Source organism: Leucopleurus acutus (genome assembly GCF_964270905.1).
Source record: "Leucopleurus acutus genome assembly, chromosome: 3".
Lineage (NCBI taxonomy): Eukaryota > Metazoa > Chordata > Mammalia > Artiodactyla > Delphinidae > Leucopleurus > Leucopleurus acutus.
Window position 1 is genome coordinate 63,668,124 of NC_139145.1, and position 23,433 is coordinate 63,691,556.

Here is a 23,433-nt window from a genome sequence, read left to right on the forward strand (position 1 = left end):
CCCTGGGTGGGCTTAGGGGGGCCTGGGACCTCCTAGGACTGGGCATCTATCCTGGGCCTGCCAGGCCTGCTGGTGTGTGTCCTCGGCACAGTGAGATCCTTTTCAGGCATGTGTATACGTGGCCTCTGCTTATCCTTCTCCTGTCCAGGGGAGCTTCTGTTCTTGTTTCATGACCAGATGATCAGATCACTGTTGGCTTCTGCCCCCTGGGCCAGCCTGCCCAAGCCAAGATGATTGCCCATCTGTCTTTCCAAAGTGCCTGAAGTAATTTGTCCTCTCCCCTCCCCATTCCTCTCCCAAACACACAAACACAGACCGCCCCCCTCCCCCAAGCACATGCTTTATAGTCCTCTATAATTGTACATTTTAAATAGCAACACTGTTTTGTGGCTCAGCCCCTCACCCTGAGGACTTCTGCTGAGCCTGGTACCCAGCAGAGCATGATGTGGGTGAGAGTGAAACTGCACTTGGTTAGCTGGGGCTTCTCCATGCTGGTGGCAGTGGCTCCCTGATGTGCAGGATTCAGTGCTTCCAAGAGCGGGGCTGCTTCTGCTCAGAGGGAAGGTGGTAAGCCCTGAGTCAGCTGGGAATTCTGTTTGCAACCGCTCCCTCGCTTCAGCAAGGCCACAAAGCCCTGCACTTTGCCCCAGAAAGCCCTAAAGAGCAGGGGGAGTGCTCCCCAGGCAGAGGCAGAGACAGTCTACCAGGGTCTCCCCGGCTAGTTGAATCAGAGCCCATGGCAGGAGCTGATTCTCCGGTGAGACATTTCTGAATACAAATCCAGAAGTGTGTATACAATTAGAAAAAAATATTATGAAGTTTAAAGATTTAAACATGTATGGTTTTTAAACAAACAAAAAAGGAATCTCCTAGATGTCTTTAAAGTGTATTCATTCATAACACCAAGTGAAGTGTTCTTTTCCCTTTTTTCTCCTTTCCCTTCCTCCCCCAACAATCTCCTGCTGCTTCACACAGTGTAGGTTTTTATTTTTGGTGGGGAGCAGGGAGTACTGGCTTAATTTGAGTTTTTATAAACAGCATTTGCTTGAAGTCATATGCAGTGCTTACATGATACCATAATCAAACCCTTCACCCTTGTCCTGAACCCTAAACCTTCACTTGCCTTACTCTGAGACCCCGACCCCCCCCCCCATTGTGTGCCCATCCACACCCCTTCCCCCTGAACCAACACCATTGGCACCCTCTCTCTGATGCTGTCTCTTCTGTGCCTCTGTCCTGGCACCAGGACCTGTGCTCTGAGAGCTTCACTGTGTGAGGGCACCCCAGTGGGCTTCCTTCAGCTTCAGGAATGCCAGTGGCTGGCCCCTAATTACCCTGCAGTGCTGGGAACCACACCCCAGAAAGTCCCAAGTGGAGAGAGCTTGTACCTCTTCTCTCTTCGAGCCCTAACTAAAAATGAGGCGTACCACACTGTGGCAGGGCCTAGCCAGAGTCCTTCCCCCGGCCATAAGACCAAATTCATTTCCACAACTTTCAGTCTAAGCAGGTCCCTTTTTTGAGAATCTGCTGATTGCATCTGGGAATCAGAAATGTGGGTTTATATTTCTACTGCTTATAGCACATCAGGTTTTTTGTTTGGTTTTGTTTTCAACAAAATGTTTGGCCCCAGAAATTCAGGGACTTGGAGCTCAGTTGCCAAGAGCTTCCCAGCTGAGTGTCTGCACACGGCCCTCTCCTGGGAGTGAGCGCCTGGACTAAGTGCCTGCCCTGCTGGGCCCTGAGGGTGCGGTCAGCTCCCCAGGCCGGGACTGCAGTTGGTCTTGGTCATCCGCTCCTCTGGGCATTGCTCTCTGCTGCATCTGGTAGGAACGTCTGTCACTGAAGAATAGCCATCTTCCCTGAGAGATTGTGAGTGCTGAGCTGCAGGCGCTTGGACCTAAGAACAGGAAGGGGATCCTGGGCCAGCTAATTCCCCCTGCCCTCTGACAGCCAGTCTAGAACTTAGGATTCCTCTCAAACTGAGGGTTGCCATGGCACCAGAGTAACAGTGGGGAGGGAGGACATTCAGCGGTTCTTTACAAAGACTCAGGTGGTAGGGTGCTCATAAAACTCACTCAAAGAAAATGCTCTACCCCTTGGGCCTCAGAGTAGCCTCACCAACAACGTGAACAGTTTAAAAGACACACTATCTTGCTGGAGAACTGCTGTGTCTCTTCCTGGGTTTGGCCAGAACTTCAGTATTACATGACTAACAGGCACGTAAAATTAGATGTTACTAAATAACAGGCCATTCTTGCTTCTCACCACCCCTGAGCAGGGCACAGGAGCCAGCCAGCTAGTAGTCACGGTGATGGGGACAGCCTCAAAGACCCATGACCACTTGGAAGAGAATGGTAGAGCTACGAGGGGTTTGCCCAAACCAGCTAGGACTTCCGCACCATCCCAGTGCTCAAAGAAGGGGACGGTCACATATACCACCCCACCCTACCCCAGCAATGAGTACTTGACTCTGGGTCCTGAGAGCTGCTGTACTTGGGCCCCCAGATCACAAGTTCTTTTCAAGGGAAGTGGATCCACCAGCCTGATATGGCTTATGCCTCCCTTTGGCCCCAGGCATCACCAGGCAAACACGTTCTGGACCCTCAGCCTAGCTTGCTTCCTTTTAGCATCCCGAGTGGCATTTGAATCTTTCGTTTGACACGGATTCAGTTTAGCCAGTGACTCCCTCTTCCCCTTTGTGCCCAGTGCACCTGGAGTGTCCACTGCCCTTCATCTGTATCCCAAGGCTCACGTCTCTGTGACTTCCCAGCTGTCCTGTTATTTCCCACCTCATGCTTTTCTTTTCAGCTGAACCTTATTCACAGTGAAATCAGTAATTTAGCCGGCTTTGAGGTGGAGGCCATAATCAATCCTACCAATGCTGACATTGACCTTAAAGATGACCTAGGTAATTGGGGATGGGGTTTGGCACCATCAGCTGTCAGTTGAAAAGTTATGGAACCCAGAATTTTGGCTCTTCATCTTCTCAAACTTCAGATGGTCAAACCAAATTCCCAAAAGCAAGATTGATGTTTGAGGGTAGACATTGAATGTCTACTTACTTCAAGCCATTCCAAATGGGAATGATCTGATTATGTCTTATTAAGCCCGATTGGCTGCTTTCTCCTTGATTACAAATATATTGCCATCTAAATTCTCTTCCATAATGATCACACTGACTGCTGGTTACTCGGGGGGGATTTTTTAAAACTGTGTTTTTTTTGTTTTTTTTTGTTTTTTTAAGAACTGAAAAATCTCAGGTAACTACAAAATGATAGTTTCTCCATTTAAGCCTTAATTAGAAATGACAAACAAAGCATGAAAACACTTGAGAAGGGAGACAATTAAGCTGCATCAGTATACTATTAAGTTGTCTTTAATCCACCAGCAAATTGTTTTCCCCCAAATTTACCACCTACTGTCACTTCGACTTCTTCTACAACTGAAAACAGTATATGACTGAGTGCCACCTTCATGAATTACTTGGCTCGTGTATGATATTAAAAAGAAGGGCAATATCTCTTTCTGAGTGAGTTCTTCCAGAGGAAAACTGCCCCAGAGCCATGGCATCTCTCTGCACAGGAGGGTGGACGGTTCAGGGCAAGCTGAGGGCTACCCCTCAGGTGTCCCACTCTGTGGCCTCACCTTTACAGAGAAGAACTGTCAGCTTAGGGCACAGTGAAGGCTCCTGTTTCCTTAGCTGTGAGCCTTGCAGGGGCAACAGGCTAGCAGGTTCCCACCAAGGCAGCCTTGTGCCTGATGCCGACTTAGGTATGTTTTGTGTATCTTTAGTTCCCATCTTCGGCCACCTTTGTAAGATGGCAGATTTCCTTACCGGGAGAGATGCTCATGCCAGAGCCCAGGCCCGACCCACACAGACTGGGTACAGTAGTGGGCTGAAGACATGAGAACTGGGACTCAAAAATGCCCTGCTTGAACTTGTTTTCTAACTGCCTTAAACAGATACTTTCTTTAAAAAGACAAGAACAAACCCCCACAAGCTAGAAAAAACTAGGATCCTGTCTATCCATAGTATATTTTATATGTAAAATACATAAAAATGAGATTGATCAGAATAAGAGGTAGGCTGGAAAAATATTTTTACACATCGAGGGGGAGAAATAAAGGCATTCCTCTGTGCACACCTATACTGTTTTCTCAGTTTTCAAGAGACGTCCCTCGAAGGTAGACAAAATGATGACCATCACAGGAATAAAAATCAAACCCTAAAAGGTGACTACTGCCGATAAAATGGAGAAACTTGTTGTTTTGGTTCGCCTGATAGTCCACGTTTTTTAAAAACAGATGCCATGTTTTAGTAGCCTTCTCAGTGGGGTGCCAGTCTCACAGGCTTTTGCGAAGTGAAGTGGGGCATTCGTTGTTTTGTTATTTCTTTTAACCTTTGGAAATGATCTCATGTGTCTGTTTCTCTTTTTTTGGACTTGTCATTCAAATGTTTAATTTAAACATGTCACATTTGATATTCCTCCTCCTCCTCTCCTCACCCCCATCCACATGTGCGCACACTTCGTGGACTGATTGCCCTTTTGGCTCATATGTTGGAATCGACCAGGTAGGCCAGCCCTGCCATTGGGGCCTTAGTAAATGTGCCTGTGCGTGGGTCTCGGTCCAACACAGTTGATATACATCTGTTTACCTGTTATAGTTGCAAGTTGTACAGGCTGACATTGCCTCGATCGACAGTGATGCTGTCGTTCACCCGACAAACACTGACTTCTACACCGGTGGTGAAGTAGGTAATGCCTAGCTGGGTGCTGCCGAGTGTGTGTGTGCATGGTCAGTCAGCCGCCGCAGACAGCTTGATCCTTTGACAGCTATGCAGGGCTGCATTCATTTCACACTTCCAGCTGTCCTGACCTTCCCCAGGTCTCCTGTCCCCGGGTTGTGAATGCGAGAACTACAGCTAACTGTCAGCCAGGTTGCATCCTGCAGCTCACAAATGGGCACACTTCTGGTTTGGAAACTGGTTCAGCAACGTTTCTTCACTGCTTCCTGAGGCACAGCTTTGTGGGAGACTGGGTTCACACGTGATTTGAGCTGCAAGCGGGATGCAGACAGATCGGCTGAGTGGCATCCAGGACCACTTCTGTGCCCCCCGTGGACCAGATACACAGGAATGCCTATGCATGGGTCTGTGTCAGAAGCACACTCATTCCTGAGATGGCCTTCAAGCCTTAGATGCACGTGGGGGGAATTTTAGCGCACTCCCACACTCAGGGGTTCTCAGGCCTTATGTGTACGAAAGCCACCTCATTCTGATGTGCTGTTCCTAGATCACTCTCTTGAGAAACACTCTCCTAGACCCAGAAAGCTCCTTCCTCTCCTCAGCAGCTGACACACGTGGTCAGTTGGCTTCTGGCACTGAGTAGCTGAGGGTGGGGTGAGGCGGAGAGAGCATGTGGCGTGCCAAGTACTATGACTGCAGACCCGCTGCATGAACATAGATAGTGCCCTGCTTTAAGAATGTGTTGAGGGGCCTTTATAATGAGGAGGCATCCAGGTGTGATGGCAAAAAAGTACAGGTTTGGAGCTAGGTAGAAGGATCCTGAATCCTAACCTTAGCATTTACTGGCTATGGGGCCTGGGCAAGTCACATAACTCCTCAATGCCTTGGTTTTCCCTATCTGTAAAATAATGGTGATGAAGAGAATTATGTTAAGTCATGTAACCGAAGCACCCTGCTTCATTGCCTGGTTCATGATAGGTGCTTATTGCAAAGGTCTTGCTCTCAGGTGCGTATGTGATTTTTACAGTAGGTGTGCTGGTGCTGAGAGCAGCATTCTGAGTATAGATTCAAACACCAGCTTCCAAAGAGAAGGGATGCATTTCTAGTAAGGGCAGAAGTGAAGTCATCTTGAAGGATGATGCTGTTGGGATTCAGGTGAGTGTCCCAGACACTGGGAGTGCAACAGCTTAGCAATCTGTAGCTGCCCAGCTCTGTTCAGTGTCACTCACAAAGCCTGCTGTTCACAGTCTGCCCCAGCCACTTTGCTTTGGGCTAATTGCTCTCCTGGGCATTTTGGATTTTGGACGAGGATGGAAAGACAAACTGGATGGAAAGTCAGGATTCGCCAAGCCTGCCAGGCCCAAATGAAATCAGGCTGTAGGCAATTAGAATAAACACCCCTTTCCCAAGATTTTGGAGGAGTTTAAGAGCTCCTAAGTCAGGCAGCTTAAGAGAAAGATACTTCCTTTCTTAACCAAGTGAAAACTTGATGGGAGGGAAGTACTTACTTGGAGGAAACTAAATAAACAAACAGCTGAGGGCTTGTCTTTCAGCCAGGAGTGACTAAGGCCTAGGTTCATCCTGCCATCCAGAACTTTGGGTGAAATGGAAATTGTGAAACTTGCTGGGCAGAAGAATCTCGCCCAGGCTCAGGGAGAGGAAGAAGGGGCCAGCCTGCTGCGGCTGTGAAAGTGTTTCCTCAGGATTAGCCACACCAGGAGGTGGAGCTGGAGGCTTTGAGGCTGGCAGGGGCCAGACGGGGTAACATGCAGAGCCAACTGTGCCCCGCCTCTGCCCCCAGAAGAGCCCAGTCCTTCCTAAACCATGAATGGAACCGGTCTCCTTGGAATAATGACAGTGCTAGTGCTTTTCTCTCTGACATGCTTGCCCTTAACCCATTCATATGCACAGGTTAGGCATGAGTAGCCTTGGTGACATGTAAGTAACTCGGGTCCGAGAGCTCGGCCAAGGTTACGTCGTACATCACTCGTGGATACTGTCACAGCAGGTCCAGACAACCTGACTGGCCAAGGAGGAAAGACGGTGCCAGGACCAGAACCCAGGTCTTCCAAAGCCCACCTCAGTGCTTTTTCTCAGCGAACCATTCCAAACTAGTACTGAACCCAGATCTCTTGCAATACCAAAACAATGATCAACCAGATTCACACATGGTCTCAATTGGTTCCAGTTCCCACTTTGATGTGTGAGAGGGGAAAAGAGGAAGCGAGGATGTAATCACTCCACTTCTCATACTTGGTGTGAATTCCTGAGTCCCGAGACTGCTGGAAGAAGGAATGCGAGTGCAGGAATGCTTAGCCCCAGTGATTAACTTTTACCCATCGAAAGTTCTTTCTAACAGTGAAATAGACCACAGGCTGAGCCTGACGTTTGTCCAAGCCTAAATTTTCGCTTAGGCTGGTTTGAACACTGATACTTATGCCTGCTTTCTAAGCATGAAATAATGCTCTTGTTCTCATGGGAGTAACACATGTTTATGCTTGGGGGCAAATAAGCCAATTGCCTTATGATTAACCCTGAAGTTAAGCCTAAAAAGCAAGAGTCTTACATTCAGAGTGTTGACAATACAGTTGAAATGGGCCTGTTTCTTGTTAAAAAGTACACGTGTGTCTACATGAACATGTGCATACATATGTGTGTGTAGGAGTCAAGTCCTGACCGGGTTGATTGCCTGCAATCTAGGGTTCAATTTTTAAGTTTGGGAAATGCATTAAGTGTAATTTAACGTGCAAATTTCACTTCTAATTAAAGCAAGATTTAATTATAAGTAAAAATTTTAAAGTAAACACTCTTCCTAAGATAAAACACCTTTAATTATAAATCAGCCCATTTTCTTAATATTTTTCTATTTCAGAAAGGAGTTGGTAGTATTAATACAACACTGATTTTACTTTACCTTCCAAATTTCCCATTTCTCCTAAAGAGTAGATAGGATAGAGAATGTGGACCTGAAATAGTCCTGCCTGGAGCATGTTTGTATCCATCCTTCAAGGTGGAGGATGGGTGAAGAGGGAAGGCCAGACCGGGTACAGCTGGGCAGCAGCATTTGGGATCCAGCAGATTCAGACTTTGGATTCATTTTTCTCGGTTGCATGGATATTTCGGGTGAACCTGTAATTGGGCCTCACTCACCTGGGTTGTACCCTCAAACTCTCCACTTCCTGGTGGGTGGAGTTCAGCCACGAGGCCCAAGCCTGCTCCCTTAAGCCCATTTGGCCACTGTCTCTGAGCTGAACTTTGTCAGAAACACGCAGAGGCTGCCACCACTGCCGGTAAAAACCTCTGAAGCGGATGTGTTTTCCCTCTGGACACCTCTGCCATTTAAAGCCCACTTCACTGCTTTCCAAGACAGGTGAAGGCTTGTGGGCAGTCTGGGCTAATGAGGAGGGACGCTGGATCCCACCTTAGGGATCCCAAGTTAATCTCTGTCTGAAAGTCAGGCCTTCTCTTAGCCGAGAGCTCCTTGTGGGTGATGGATGGCCTGCTGCTCACGTTCGTTCAGGCCCCCAGACTTCCTAGAGTGGGGTGGCTTATAGGCAGTGCCTGCCATGAGCCCTGTGCCGTCTCATCTGTAACAGTGCCCAGGCTGTCTGCTTTTCCTTCTAGGCACTTCTGGGGTTAGTTTACCCCACCAGAACAACATGCAAATGAGGCAGGTTTCTCTAAGATAATCAGTCCTGGTCATTCCAGGGTGAATCCAAAGAGAATCTGGGCTGGTGCCTCCCAGTGCACCCTCCCTGACCCATACCAGAATGTGCCAAGGGCACCCTGAATTTTCCAAGACAAATGGTGAATCTTAAGGGGAGTATGTTATCCTCTTGTGAGGAATGTACTTTAAAATGTGCACAACTGAGGAAGCAGAGCTTATGGAAGACTAAGACCCCGTTCTGGCCAAACTTAAAAGGACGATTTTGACTGCTGCTTGCTGTCCCATGCGAGACATTTAACCCGCAGACCTTATAGGTGTTGGTAATCTTATTTGGGAACTTGGTTTTCATAGCGAGAATTGATTACTTACCAAGTACCCTAATTCAAGAAGAGTTGCTCCCTGCCTCCATTTGATTTTTTTTTTTTTTTTTTTTAATCTGGTCCTGAACAGTTAGTCATCCTTCTTTAAGCGTACAAGTTCATCTTTAAGCTCTGTTTCTGGTGTTGCTGTCCTTTACCTAAAACGATTCTGAATCATTTGTGTGATTAGGGAAATACTGTCTGAGGCCTTTTTTTTTTTTTTTTTTGTATTCACATATGACACCAGAGCTGCAAAATAGGAACTAAGCATGGTAACAATGCTGGCCCCGAGGTGGCCAAGTCTGCATGCTCTCTTCCGGGCCTGCCGCCAAGAGGAGAGCTAGCTGCTGATGGAAGCGCGGAGTGCTTCTTCTAAAACCTCCTTATTTGGGGCTTCTCCCCAGAGACAGGGAAGAAAATCCAGGGGGAGGCATCAGCCTTGGAAGCCGGCACCATCTGCTTTCTCACGCTGATGGAAAGCATGCAGGACAGGCGTGCTTGCAGAGAACAGGCGTCTCCCATCTCCCTCGCATCTCTGGCATGTCCAGGATCACCCCGAGTAACCCCCAGATAAGAGGCAGCAAAGATAGCTCGGTGACCGGCAGTGCAGAGTGGTAACTGGCCGATGGTGAATCTCTTCGAAACTTCACTTTTCTGACTCAGCCAGGGCTTTGTTCCTGTCTTGCAGCTGTCTGGACATTTAGCCAGTCAGATCATTTTTAGTATGTAATCACCTGACATGCTAAGTGTCTGTGTGTGCCCTGAGACGCAAGGATGGCCATCTGACCTCGCCCTGTCCTTGTCTAGGAAACACGCTGGAGAAGAAGGGTGGCAAGGAGTTCGTGGAAGCTGTTCTGGAACTCCGGAAAAAGAACGGGCCCTTGGAAGTAGCTGGAGGTGAGGTGGGGAGGCACTGTGCTGATCTGGGCGTGGTGCATGCTACCTTAGGGAAACGGTTTTACAGGACGACTTAGAATTCAGAGGTGCATGGCTGTCTCCGAGACGGAGGCAGAAGAAAGCCTGTTAGACTTTCATCACATACAAATTGTCAGGGGAACTTAAGGGTTGTGGAAATTGCCTTTCCAAGTTTTTTCTTCATTACTTAAAATAGCTTCTAAGTGTTTGATGTCTAGCCCTCAAATTTTAAGCAGTTACAGAAGCCAAGTTCGGCAAATCTAAGAGCTGAGAAGTACAGATAGGGATACTGAGCCATCTGCAAAATTGCTGATGAGAGATGCAAATGAATCATTTTCATTCAGCCATCTGTGTTTTTCATGGGAGAAATGTAAATATACATCTCTCATTTGCCAATTACACCTTTCCTGATAAGAGGGGTGTAAGAAGATGACTTGAAATGTGACGTGAGGAGAATTTACTGCTAAGAACTAGAGGCAGGGCACTTCTTACTGATGCCAGCCTGGATTTGGGGATTTTAGGTGGACACAGGGTTTCCCGAGCACCTGGGAGTCTGAACAGTGGGTGAGGCTGGCTCACCCCACCAGCTATGTGAGGACAGGCCACTCCCTTCCTCCCCTTTGGGCTCCAGTTTTCTCTTCTTACTAGATGGTTCCCAATTCTGTCTTTCCAATCCTGTTTGTTTTTAAAATGAATCTTAATGTGGGCATCAACAGTTACTATGTGACAGCCACACAACCTTCTCTGAGGGTACCCCAGGCCTTACCTCCCTTTCCCCAGTGACTAACGCACAAACTCCCATCCTGGGCTAGTCACGGGTCCTGGCGGGGATAAGAGGGTGGCATTGCCTTTGACCTCTGCTCTGCCAGTTCTGTTTTGCTTGCAAAGGGCATGGCATTGCAGAGAGTTGGTGGGGGCACAGTTACCGAGCTCTTCCAGGGAGCTCCCCGCTGGAACCGCCCACACTGAACAGGGAGGACACACACAGCATAAACTACCCAGCCAGGGGCTCCTGGCCTTTCCTCAGGCCCTTACTGGCACCTCTCTCTGTGCCAGCCCAGGGTCCTTCCTGTTGGTACTCCAGTTAAAGCCCATTTGGTGACCCTCAGCAGGAGGTGTGATAAGAGGTGGCCCTGATGCTGCCACACACCAAACTTGTCTGGTGACACCGGAGCCACAGCTCGTACAAACCCGTTAGACTTAGCACAGCTAAAGATATGTTTGCCTGTTTCAAAAGCAAGAACACATTTCGTTCTTGATTTCAAGATCTATTTTAGAAAATGTTTTAAAATATTTTTTAAGTAGAAAGGAAATAATAGAACATATCCCTGTTCCGCTGTCCAAAGATAATCACTGCTAACACATTTCTTGTCTTTTCAATGCATAGTTTAGCAGTTACTTCTCACGTGGACATGCAGGGGAATTAAGCCCCCCAGTCTCAAGCCCACAGTTCTTGAACCAGTCAGCAAGCAGAGCCAGGACTCAAAATCAGACTTGTGACTCTGGGATCAGAGCAGTTGCTACTGCAGCATGAGACACCTCCCATAAATCACTCTTCTCCAGGTTCTCCTAGCGACAGACGATACCCGTTAACAGCCCAGACCCCTTGGAGAGCGCTGATGGTGTTCGTCACAAAGTGGGTTTAGAAAACACTTGGTCAAAAAAGTTTGGGTGTCTTACTGGAGCAGTGGGTGGAGACGTTAGTGTGCTCCTGCATAGAGGTCTCCCAGGCAGCACTCACCAGACCCATTGGTTCCAGAACCACCACCTTTACATTGCAACTTTTGGGACAGGAATCCTGGAACGTGCTCTGGGAGACATGGGCTGGCCTGCTATATATTTCCTGGTAGGAGCAGACCCAAGACCAGTGTCTTCAGATCTGACAAGAGGCAGAGAATGAGAACAAATCTGGAAAGGCAGGTCTGCTATGGAGATCTGTAGTTGGAGAAAGGCTCCTCTTCTAGGAGAGGAAGACAGTTCCATCCTAAAAGCACTGTCCAGTTAAGTCTGTCAAAACTAACAGGATCGGTTAGTCAGGGAGAAGAACAGGGCAGCAGACATGCTATCTGGGTTACTTTCCCAGGAGGTTTGTTCCGAACTGTGTCAGAGATTTATAGATATCGGTACATCATAATTAAATGCACGTTAATCCACTTGAGGACAGGGCGGTTGGAGACCCCCCCGAAAGGCGATTAATTGGAGGCTACAAACATTCTGACACATTTGGTCAAGTTCGATGGTTATGGCTCGGCCTTCTGGGAGGCTAGGGAGAGGGTTTACTGTGACCTTGGCTGAAGTTCCTGGTGGCCATGCGTCCTAACGCCAGCTTTCCAGGGGTGGGGGTTGGCTTGGCGTCCCCCCACCCCACCCCGCCACCGAGGGAGGAGACTGCAGGACAAGCAGTTTCCGGCTCGAGCTTCCGTGGGAATCACAAGGCAGCAGGCAGCTGCAGCCCTCCTGGACCAGGTGGTCAGGGGCCCCGGGCAGACATGCTGGAGCTGGAGAGCCGGCCTGGGCTCGGCACCTAGCACACGTGCTACTGCAGGGGGACCCAGCTCACTGCTTCTGTCTTGTCCCCTCCAGCCGCTGTCAGCGCAGGCCATGGCCTGCCCGCCAAGTTTGTGATCCACTGTAACAGTCCCGTCTGGGGTGCAGACAAGTGTGAGGAACTTCTGGAAAAGACAGTGAAGAACTGCTTGGCCCTGGCGGATGACAAGAAGCTGAAGTCCATCGCCTTTCCATCCATCGGCAGCGGCAGGTAAGGGCCCACGGCCTGTCCCCCTGCGTATGCGGCCCATGCTTGCAGGGAGCTCCGACTGTGCCCATGGTCGGCTAAGGCTACTTTCAAGCACTTGCCTTTGTTGAGGAGACCGGAAGCTCGAAATCGGGAAGAACGTAGACATTAAGTAATTGTGAGGGACAGTTGAAGAGATGTAGGGAGACAGGAAGCCTGAGGAGAGAATCAGACTTGAGCCGTGACAGCAGATGTCATCACAGAAGGTGACCCTCGAAGGACACTAAGACCTTAGGTGGGTGGGGAGGCGTGAATGCAGGGATACTGAGCGGGAGAGCCCCTCCCAGACCCAGCCCATATAGCTGTGTTACAGTTCTGTCCCCAAACCCCAGCATCCTCTGGGCACAGCCCTCTGCCCCTTATCTTTGTATTCCCAAGCATCCTCCACCTCCCCAAAACCTGCTTGCTCTCCCTGTGCCTCACTGCCCTGCTGATGAGGTGGAGCTGAGTGGGCAGATACGTGAGAGTGAAATAGGGCTGGGCCTCCCCCACCTCCCAGCCCTGAAATCTCCCCAGGGAGACTCACGGAGGCTGTGGGGAGCAGCACAACTGCCCCTAAGACAGACACACAACCCAGAGGGCCCGCACTGGAAGGGTGTAGTCCTTGAGCCGCTGATGAGGCAGACAGGATTCAGCCACAACCCCCAACCACCCCCGCTCCCGGGTGGTGAACCCCCAGATGCCAGCACACAGCCCATCAGGTCCTGCCTGTCAGGGCAGCCCTGGGCTCGGGCTCGGGCTCGGGCCTGGCTAACCAGCTGCGTGATGGCATGCAAATTAACCCCCCCCCCCCCGAATCCAGCCCCCTACTCTGTAAAATAGATGTGACCGTGCCCCCACGCAGCCTCTCAGGACTGCTCGGAAATTAAAGGAGCTCTCCAAAGGGAGCATGCTTTGAGAACTCTCTGCCACGATGAAGATATGAGGGCTGCCTCTGAGGCTGTGTCTCACTGCCTGCCACATCTCCACGGTCCTCCCTACCAAGGGTCTGAGCAGCAGGCCTCTGGAAGGCTCGCCATCTGGATGGGGCGCGGAAGCAAAGGGAAACTGGCCTTCAGAGCTGCCGCAGCCCCGGACTCTGTATCATCCCTGGGGCTTCCCGTGGAGATCGGGAGCCTTCCAGGGTCTCTGCCATCAGTCCCTCCCAGTTCCCGAGGAAGGCGGGCTGTGCGGTGGCAACACAGGTCCCAGCACACTGACGTCCCGTGACACCGCAGGCTGCATCGCCCTCCTGGGAGAGCCTGAGTCACAGTCCTCAGCACTATTCCGTGTGTGTATAGAAAGCTGCTCTTCTCAAAGCACTTCTCTTCCAGACCCATGAGGAGGACAGAGAGTGGATTTTGCTGTTTTTATCTTGGGCAGGCCTTGTAATTCTGCTTCCCTGAACAGTGCCATCACTGAGGGTCCCACACCCCAAGTGCCAGGGACAGAGCTAGTCCGGGCGGAATTCCTGTCACATCTGCTCAAGCAGAGCTTAGTCGCTGTACCCAGAAGGCCTTGCTTACAGGCAGACAGGCACTGTGCCCCAGGGCTACCTGTGGGCCAGGGCAGTCACACGTGACTGGTGGACCCACCAGAGGACCTGATGTGGGAAAAGACCTTCCTCTGGAGCCTCTGTCACTGCCTGCCTCCATCTGGGACAGAAGGAGCATTCCTCTGCAGTCCCTCCTGGAGGTGAGCTGTGGGCGCCGCACTCCCCTCTCTTCCCCTCCTGGCCTTGGCCCTGGCCCTGCAGTTCCGGGCAGCCGAGGCCTCCCAGACCAGGTGCTCCTTTGTGTGAGGCCCTCAGTCCTCTGCACTGACAGGGGGCTCTCTTCTGGGGCTTACCAGCACAAAGAAGCTGGTGTCGGGGGAGGGGCCCTGAGCAGAGGACAGGTGAACCCGCACACGGCCCCCAGCCTCGCGTTCCCACACTCACTCCGCCCTGTGCCGAGCTCTGCAGGGACATCCAGAGCTGACACGATTGTTGTTCTGGGTTGCCATCTATGTTTCCCGTCACCATACATCTTCATTCCGTTTGCTTCTGCCAAAAGCATCTGCTGAGCATCATTTTCAAAGTCAATACCATTTAAATGCCTGTTGAAAGCAGAGCTGACAGAGCTAGAGCACCTAACAGCCCTTTTCAGTCGGCTCCAAGAGCACCTGGCGAAGACGAGCATCCTTCATAAGCTGGTCAGCAAGCACCCAGCAGGTTAAACTTTCCCAGGAACTGTGGAGAGGTGTATAGGTGCCCGATTCAGTCCCAGAGTCAATTCAAGACCTTTTTTTTTTTTTTTTTTTTTTTACAAAGTGCTTTTGGATCTGAGCATAATTAGCTAACTTCCTGCTTCTCCCACCTTCCCAGCCCCCCACCTCCCATGGAAGTTCTATTCTTCAGCACTGCGCTGCTGTGTGACCTTTGGTAAATGAATCACCCTCTCTGTCCCTGGCCTGCCTTATCAGCTAGTGAGGCTAAGGGACTGCCCTTCCTCACACACGGTTCTGAGGCCCAGTTAATTAGTGTTTCGGATGCACTTTGATCTACTCTGATGAAAGGTGCTTCCGAGGAGAGAAGCAATAGGAGCCTTTATTGGAGGTAATAATTTCATGCTCTTTCATATGACTAGTGGGAAATTTTTAATTGAAGCGTAAAAGTCATGCCCATAGAAGAGCATCTGTTATTACAAAACTTATTTACATTTTTCACGGAGTAAAAAGTTTTAAAAAATAATCAGTTGAAAGCTTTTAAGAGGGCGGAATGCCAAAGTCGAGCACATGTGCATAGCCACCCAGCCCCACATCTGTCGGGCAGACCTTGCCCCACAGAGCCGTGTAAACAGCTGCCCTGTCTTTCATGAGCAAAGACTGGGATTATACCAGAGCCGGCCAGTAAATCACAGTGGGGTTTAGGAGGGGAAATAAAACAGCTTGTTTGTGGCATCCAGTGTCTCTGGCATAAAAGTCATGTTGGAATTAAAACAATATAAATGCAAAACATGTCGGTAAAGAGCTGTGGGATCACTTTCTCTCAGCTGAGGCCCGGCATCTTGGGCATGTGGACGATGACCACAGCCCTACAACTCCCTTCCTCCAGCCCGTCGGCCCCCAAGACTGGGGGCCAATCTTAAAGCCCACTGGAGGCAAATGAGACCCGGGGTGTAACCCTGGCCTCGGGAAACCACCTCTGGCATCCGGACCTCCTGTCCTTGGGCATCCTGGTCACAATATTGATGGATACCCCACTCCCTCCGCTCTGTTTGACATTAGGGGACGACCCCTCTCCGGAGAGGCAGTACTTGGGGAATAGCTAGTTTGGGGCTTTGATTAAACTCTCCTTAGATTTATGAGCCTAAAAGGAAAGGCAGTTTGTTTTCTTGAAGCTACCACTTGTGGGTATTCATTGAGTCCCAGGCACTGTGCTAATCCCTTCGTCTGCAGTATCTCACAACCCCACAAAGTGAGCAGCACTATTAATTCCACTCAAAGGCAAAGACACAGAAGCTTAGAGGGGTCAAGTCACTCACCAGAGGTCACACGGCGTGTACTTGGTAGAGCCAGAATTTGCTCAGAGGTCCTTGGCCTCAGTGCTCTCGGTATTAGGCACATGGAACCCCTGCCTCCTGTCCCCTTTGGTCAACAGACCCACCTCCGAGCATCCTGCCAGAGGATCACCCCACTGCCTCTGCGCTCTCTGTGTGAGTGGATTCTAGAGAACCTTGGAAACACCTCTTGGAATTCCCTGACCTGCTCAGGCAGAGCTGTCAGCCTCCCTACCCCCTCGGTGTGGGCCTCAGAAGACAAATATAAAGGACAGAGACAAACTGAATTGGGGAGAATTACTTATTAACCCAAAACACGTGAGCCCTGGAGTGAGCGAAGGTAAGAGGCCTCTGTTGGGTTGTGCTGCCCGGGCCTCTCTCTAGCTTTGGAGGCATTGGGCCCATCACTATCCCCTTCTGAATTTTAGCTTCACCCTCTTATAACCCACTGCTCTCAGCTCAGGACCCTGATAGCCTGCCCTTTACCTCTGGATGGAGTAGTCTCTGGCTGGGCAGTTACTCAAAGCCAGACAGAACACAGGAACGCCCAGGAGCACAGTGTGCGGGAAACCTAATCCCAGCAGAGGAGGGTCCACATGGGGTGACAGACATTTTGCCCACGTCGCCCAGGCTGCCAAGACGCCCTGCCCTCTCCATCTCCCGAACAGCTCAGACCATTAGACAGGTGGCCTGGTCCAGCAAAAAAAACAGCAGAGTCCATCTAGAATCTGCTTTAATTCCTCGTTAGCCTTCAGGGTCAGGCTCCTAAACTTGCTCCTCCAAAAGATCCATCCACGCTTTCCAACCCCCAGGACACAGCCTCGCCTCACGGCAATCTCTGGGTCCCTGATCAGCCGGCTCAGCACAGCCCGTGGCCTGGAGTCCTTAGCATCTGCCCTGTCCCGCCCTGGAGGCTGAGCTCACCAGGAGCAGGGATGAGGAGGGGCCCAGCACAGCTGGAGGGAGCAAATCCTCTTCTGTGTTGTGGCCCTGTGAACTCACGTCTCTGCCATCAGATGGGACAGTGGACAAGCAACCAATGTGTACAGCCCCCGGCCATCACTGAGCAGGTGACCCAGGAGGGCACCAGGTGGGAGGTAGCCCATGGGGTCCCCTTGCCACAGCCAGGGAAACTGAGGTCTAAGACACTTGGGAAAGGCCGTTGCAGACACAGCTGGAGCGACTTCGGGGGGAAGCTCAGACACCTCCTTAGTCGGGTCAAGGCAATAAAAAAGGTCTAAGTCTAAGATAAACTCCATGTGGGGTGGGAAGCACTTGGCCGCAGGGGAACTTAAGACATTTGGCGTGAGCACAGCTGGCAGGGTCAGGAGCCGAATGGGAACAGGAGGGGCACCCATCTCACGGGGAGCCGCATCTGCATCACCACCACTGTCGTCATTGCCATCGCCAAGCAGTACCTAGTTTCCAGTGGAGAAAACTAATGCCGAGAGAGGTGAACGCCTGCTCCCGAGGGCAGCTAAGATTGAAACTGGAATCTGACTGGAGTGCAGAAGCCCTTACCTGCCCTTGCTCTAATGCGCCTTGAGGAGGGGCCATCTGGTCTCATCCAGAAGGCGGACACGGTACAGCGGTAGAACAGTGACCATCACAGAAGCAGTAAGCCTGAGCTGGGGAGGACGGCACAAAGACCTGGCCAGAAGGGCTGTGGTTATTCAACAAAAGAACCCAGCCAGCCAGCCAGGAAGCCACACGATGAGTGAGATGCGTAGGCAAGCCACTCTCCTCAAGCTGCTCAGTACTGCACCAGGGGACCCCGACGGGGCCCCTGCCACACCGCAGCGTGCCCGTGGCCCTCCAAGAGAACGGGACATCTCGGACCCGGGCAGCAGCCCTCTGGGGCCCTGATGCTGACTTTGTCAGCACAGGGAAGCAGCAAAGATAGCAGCAGTCACCCAGTCCCAGCTGTCATGGGGTCGGGTTGGGAAGGCCATTTTCCACTGTGTGGGCCTTTAGAAAGACCCTTCGAGACTACCCACTTTAGAGATGACACTGTCGATTGAGGGCTCTCTGTACAGTATTTTGTTCGATACACACAGCCTCCCCAGGTAATAAATACTTGATTACCTACCCCATTTCACCAGGTGGGGAAACAGGGCACAGAGACAGGGCCCAGACGCAAATCCCGTGTGGCTCCAGGCCACTGCGTGTGCCACAGCTGCCCCTGTTTTGAGGGTGCAGGGCCTCTGCATGTAAAGCATGCTTGTGAAAGCATCCACGTCTACATTCCATTTCATTGCAAATACTTCTAACTGTGCCTACTAGAAAACATTTTTGGGACCCACCTGGAAACGTCAGGAAAGCCATCACCTCTTCCATTCCTTCCTGGCGGCTTGCGTGGTCCAGAGGGGCCATAGTCCCATGGCTGGGTCTCTCCTTTAGGCTGTGAGTGCCTCAGACAGAGGGATGGGTTTGTCAACAAGACGTTTTCCTGGAAACAAATCATATTCACAGTTCACCCAACAGCAACCTTGAAGGACAAGGCCAGACCAGCCCAAGCTCCCTTAACAGTAGGGCATCCAGGCATGGGCTGCAGGTCTGTGACCTTTGATCCCGACCTTTCTTCCCAATGCAGGTTCTTAACCTTTGGGCCCACCCTGAGTGCGTGTAGAACAGTGGATCTCAAAGCATGGTCCCCAGGCTCACCTCATCTGATTTCCTGGGCGGAGCCTGGCAGCCTGCGTCTTGGCCGGCCCTCCGTAATCCTGACAGAGGCTAATGTTGAGAACTGTTGATGTAGAGGAACAGGAACTGATGTCCCTTCGGTCAGAGTCACACATCCCTTTTCAAGGGTCCAAGGCAGAGGCATAGAAAGCTGTGGGAGAAGGTCTGTGTCAGAAAACGCTGGGCGTAGGCGGAGTGACCAGCCTGCTGCGGGTGCTCCAGGGAGGCCCTGCGGCCACACCCTGCGTCTCTGCACCGCACCACATCTCCCCTGGCTCGGGCAGAGCAGCCGCAGGGTGGCATAAGGGCAGCTCACGAAGCCCAGGCCAGGGTCAGCTCAGGCTGGGCAAACACGAGAGGAGATGGGCTGTGACCATCAGGCCACACAACAGACAGCTTGCTCTTCAGGGAAGTTCCACAGGCCCTCACCTCGGCCCAGCTCACCTGCGACGTGCAGGAGGGCACCCTTAGTGGGGGAGCTTGGGGCTGGTGGAGCGTGGTCTCGGGCTTCCAGTGCAGAGGCAACTCTTTGCAGTTCTCTCAGCCTCCGCCTAGCCAGGTCGTGCCCACAGGCCGAGCTCTGCCTGGGGCAGCGGCCCTCAGAGTCCCTGGCCTGAGCTCAGGCTGCTTCCAGTGGTAGCCTCGCAGCCCTGCCCACTCCCGCCTTTCTGCCCAGGGGCTGCCGCCGCCTCAGGCTTTCCTCACCAGGAACGAAATGAGTCCTTAGGGCAGCTCCTGTATTTGCAGCAGGAGAATAAACACTTGCTCTTCGTGAGATGTTTAAAATGGGCCCTCATTCGCGTGACCCTGTGCCTGCGCTCCGCCATGGCTGGCCTGGCCCCTGCCTCAGCAGTAGGGTTGCTTGGAGGAAGGGCGGCCCCTATCAGGGTGCGAGCTGGGTGCCCCACGACACACTCACTGCGGAGAGGCCCTCAGAGCAGAAGGTCGGGTTCACTCCATCCAGCGCTTTCCAGCGCTTGTCTTGTTCCGGACAGTGTAGCCTTTGTGCTCCTCGACTCCTGTGAAAATAGCCAAGGCGGCCGAGCCAGGTGTTGTGAGGACAGCTTCTTCCCAGACTGAGCCTGCAGGCCCCAAGTGGGGAAGGGTGCGAGGGGTGTCACCTGCCACGCGGGGTCCCCACCCTCCCCACTTCCAGCACAGCCCCTCTTCCCACCACCCTCCATCCCAGCCCGCCTTTTGGTCCCCCCAGCTCTGCTGGTGGTCGGAGCCCCAGGGTCTCCTCAGGAGGAAGCCGCCTGTCCGGCAGCCTGGCCTGGCCGGAGCGCCCCTGCAGCTCTCTCTCAGACTCTGACCCTGGTCTGGTTCACAGGCCCGTGTGTGCTGGCTGCCAGGCAGGAGTGCCTTGTGCCTGGGGGTGGGGGAGGCACCTGCACATGAGGGGCCCCAACTCTAGGTCACACCCTACTACTGCCTGCAGGCTCCTCTGCACAGGCTGGGAACGGGCCTGGGGTGACACCCTGGTCCTCTATAAAGGAACTTCACTTCTAAAGCATCCACGAGTTGCTAGGGGTCCACTGTCAAGCTGGGTGAAGCCCTGTTTGATCAAAAACAAGTCGCAAGAATGGTTTTCTCCTTGGCTCTGAAAGGCTCTGAAAAGCCCTGAGTGCTGACAATAGAATAAGTGTGACCCTCCAGAAGAAGCCGCTGAGGTGGTCCACAACTCATGGCACTTAGCGAGTGAGCCTAGGAGAAATCCCGCACCTGACACATTTGAAAACCTCTCACCTGGCAGCAGGTACCCCATCCGAAGGAAAGCCCCAGCCGAAACTGGCAGGTTGACCCAGCACTTCGGACTCCACTGGACCCGCAGGCTCAGGGCAGACTGAAGACGATCTGCTTAGGAACAAAGAAATCCCCATGGAGACCAGCCCCTCACTCACCCTCACTATCCTGGACTGTAAACCGGGGTCAGTAGGGATTTGAATCCAGGGCCACTGGCTCCAAAGTCCACGTTATTTCCCCCAGACTAGGCAAGCTGACACATTGCTGCCATGGTCCTCCTGGGTCCTCCTGCACCTGCAGCGTTGACCAGGAACAGCCCCAGCACACACAGAGCGAGGAGCGCCCGTCCTCCTAGTCCTGCTTTCACATTCTTGCCTGAGCTCTGAGCCCCTGCCTCCAGAATTGCCACGTGACGTTTACTTTAAATGGAATTGTATGGGAATTCACACCAGTTTGGCTTGGAGACTGGGATGCTGTCCCTTGAGATGAAGAGCCTACTTGTCCCAGGGTAACGACCTGCACGCAGCTCCCCAAGGCCTGGGCCTATGGGGTGTCCAAGCTGGTGTGTGCCGGGAGGTGGATTCCTGCCGCCCATGAAATCTGAAGGCCAGTGTGAAGGATGTAACCCTCTACTAGCGTGAATGGAGGCTCGTGCTTCCTGGAGAAGCTCCAGCCTCCAGCCGTCCCTGAGGCTGAGACCCCCGGGGGAACTTTGGGAGCCTGGGCGGTGTCTCAAGGCCCATGCTGGTCCCGGTGATGTTGGGAAAAGAACCGTGGGCGCTCACACTGCCTGCGGGAGACTACACTCAGCCCACACGCCGCGAAACACAGATTCTGTCGCCTTGCTGGCATGCTGCCTCTCAGAGCACAGCACATTCTCCTGCGGGCCATAGTTCTCTGTCTACTCATTCTTCCCCTGTCTGGTGGCACTGGGCTGTCTCACGCCTGTGTACAGGCAGCCAGAGGTCGAGTACCACTTGTGGACCCTGACCCAACACGAGGCCACTGCAGCACAGAGGGCCTCGAGGGGCTCGTGGAGGGAGGATGTGGCCAGGGAGGGGGTCCTGTGGCCGCCATGGCCCCCTAGTTGCTGAGCCGTCGTTCTCTCTCTTGCAGGAACGGTTTTCCGAAGCAGACGGCAGCTCAGCTGATCCTGAAGGCCATCTCCAGTTACTTCGTGTCAACAATGTCCTCTTCCATCAAAACGGTGTATTTTGTGCTTTTTGACAGCGAGAGTATAGGCATCTACGTGCAGGAAATGGCCAAGCTGGACGCCAACTAGGCTGAGGAACTGCAGAACCAGCCCGCACCGTGCCCCCGCCTCCAATTTGAAAGAAAGAAAAGGAAAAAAAAAAAAAAAAGATTCCCTCCACTCCTAGTGGGAGGCGGGAACCCTTTCATTTTTTTCAGTTTTGCTCATCTAGGGAAAATAAGGTTTTGGTTTCCAGTTTAATTGTGTTTGACCTTCTAAAATGTTTTTACGTTAGCACTGATAGTTGACATTACTGTTGTTAAGCACTGTGTTCCAGACCGTGTCTGACTTTAGTGTAACCTAGGAGATTTTATAGTTTTATTTTAATGAAATCCTGCTTGACGCAGAGCAGCGGGGAGAGCAGTGTCTTCTACGTGGGGCAGAGTCCAGGAAGCCCATTTTGTAACCATGTGTCGTGGTGCTTTATTGTACACCCAGTGGCATTCTTTTTACTATAATGTTCTTTTTTTTCCCCTCAAGAAGAAAAATCATGAATCTGCAGCAGACTTAATTTTTGTTTACTCTTTGTCTTAATGATGGATTTGAAAATGAAAGAGTTAAAAGGCAGAACAGAATCTGTTGTCCTTAATTATATTTGCAATTTGGAATTCGTGTGAATTGATTTAGTAAAATGTTAAACTGTTGCGACTGGCGTGTTCCAAGTTATTGTGCCCTCGAGTCCTAAGTCGGTTTCTCTCGTCACAGGATGGGGCACCTTGGGTGGGGCAGCCCACCTCCAGGAAGCACCACAGTGGCCATTGCACCCCCTGGGGTGGGGAGAGCATCTTCAGGCCCTGATCCCCATTTCATGGATGAGGAAGCAGATGTACCAAAAGCCATGTGGGTGGCAAGTGGGCGGCTGGTACTCCAGCCCAGATCTCTAGCCCAGCTCTCTCCTGCTATCTGCCCCCTCCCAACGATCTCTCTGGCTCATGGCTGGACCCAGAGCCCCTGGGCCACTTGCCAGATGGGGCTACAGAAGGCTTGAGCCCTCTGCTGGGGCTTTGTTGGGTCTGTTGTCACTACAGGATGAGGCCCCTGTCGCCAGGAGCTTTCCAAAGGCAAGGTGCCACCACCAAGGCCCCCAAGACATGCTGTCACCTTTACATGCCTTCTCGCAGCTGTGGGTGTTTAGGGATGATCCCAGCTGCACCAGAGTAGCTTAACTCTGGTTACCTAAACTTCTTAGCAAGGACTTCCCTGGTGGCGCAGTGGTTAAGAAGCCACCTGCCGATGCAGGGGACACGGGTTCCATCCCTGGTCTGGGAAGATCCCACATGCCGTGGAGCAACTAAGCCCGTGTGCCACAACTACTGAGCCCGTGTGCCACAACTACTGAGCCCGCATGCCACAGCTACTGAAGCCCACGCTCCCTAGAGCCCGTGCTCCGCAGCAAGAGAAGCCACCATAATGAGAAGTGCACACACCTCAACGAAGAGTAGTCCGCTTGCTGCAACTAGAGAAACCCCGCGTGGCAACGAAGACCCAACGCAGCCAAAAGTAAATAAAAATTAAGCTTGTTAGCAAAACGCAGACATTATTTGCTTTAGAAGGTACTTTCACCTTAATCTAAATTTGCCTAAAATGCACAGAAGACTGCTCTTGTCTCTTTAAAAAGAAATGTGCCTGATTCTAAAGCAGACTTTACCCAGGAGGAAATACACGGCACACTGCACATCATGGATGAATGTAAAGGGTCGTTTTTCCTTTCCAAACTGTGCTTAATGAAATCAAAATAGAATCCCTAAGCCATCAC

General features: G+C 51.8%; 1 protein-coding gene across 4 annotated transcripts in view; it reads left to right on the forward strand.

Moving 5' to 3' along the window:
- Positions 1–22,315, forward strand: part of MACROH2A1 (macroH2A.1 histone) — a 79,988-nt gene extending 57,673 nt beyond the window's left edge. For 2 of the 4 annotated variants that reach the window (XM_082836411.1, XM_082836412.1), the window contains exons 6-9: positions 2,809–2,908; positions 9,581–9,670; positions 12,272–12,446; positions 21,542–22,315. In XM_082836411.1, coding sequence (XP_082692537.1) covers positions 2,809–2,908; positions 9,581–9,670; positions 12,272–12,446; positions 21,542–21,707 — 531 coding nt within the window. In that variant the 3' untranslated portion in view covers positions 21,708–22,315. Of the gene's footprint in view, positions 1–2,808; positions 2,909–4,666; positions 4,758–9,580; positions 9,671–12,271; positions 12,447–21,541 lie in introns of all 4 variants that reach the window. The other 2 variants (XM_082836413.1, XM_082836414.1) reach the window with 1 other exon arrangement.
- Positions 22,316–23,433: the final 1,118 nt, after the last annotated feature.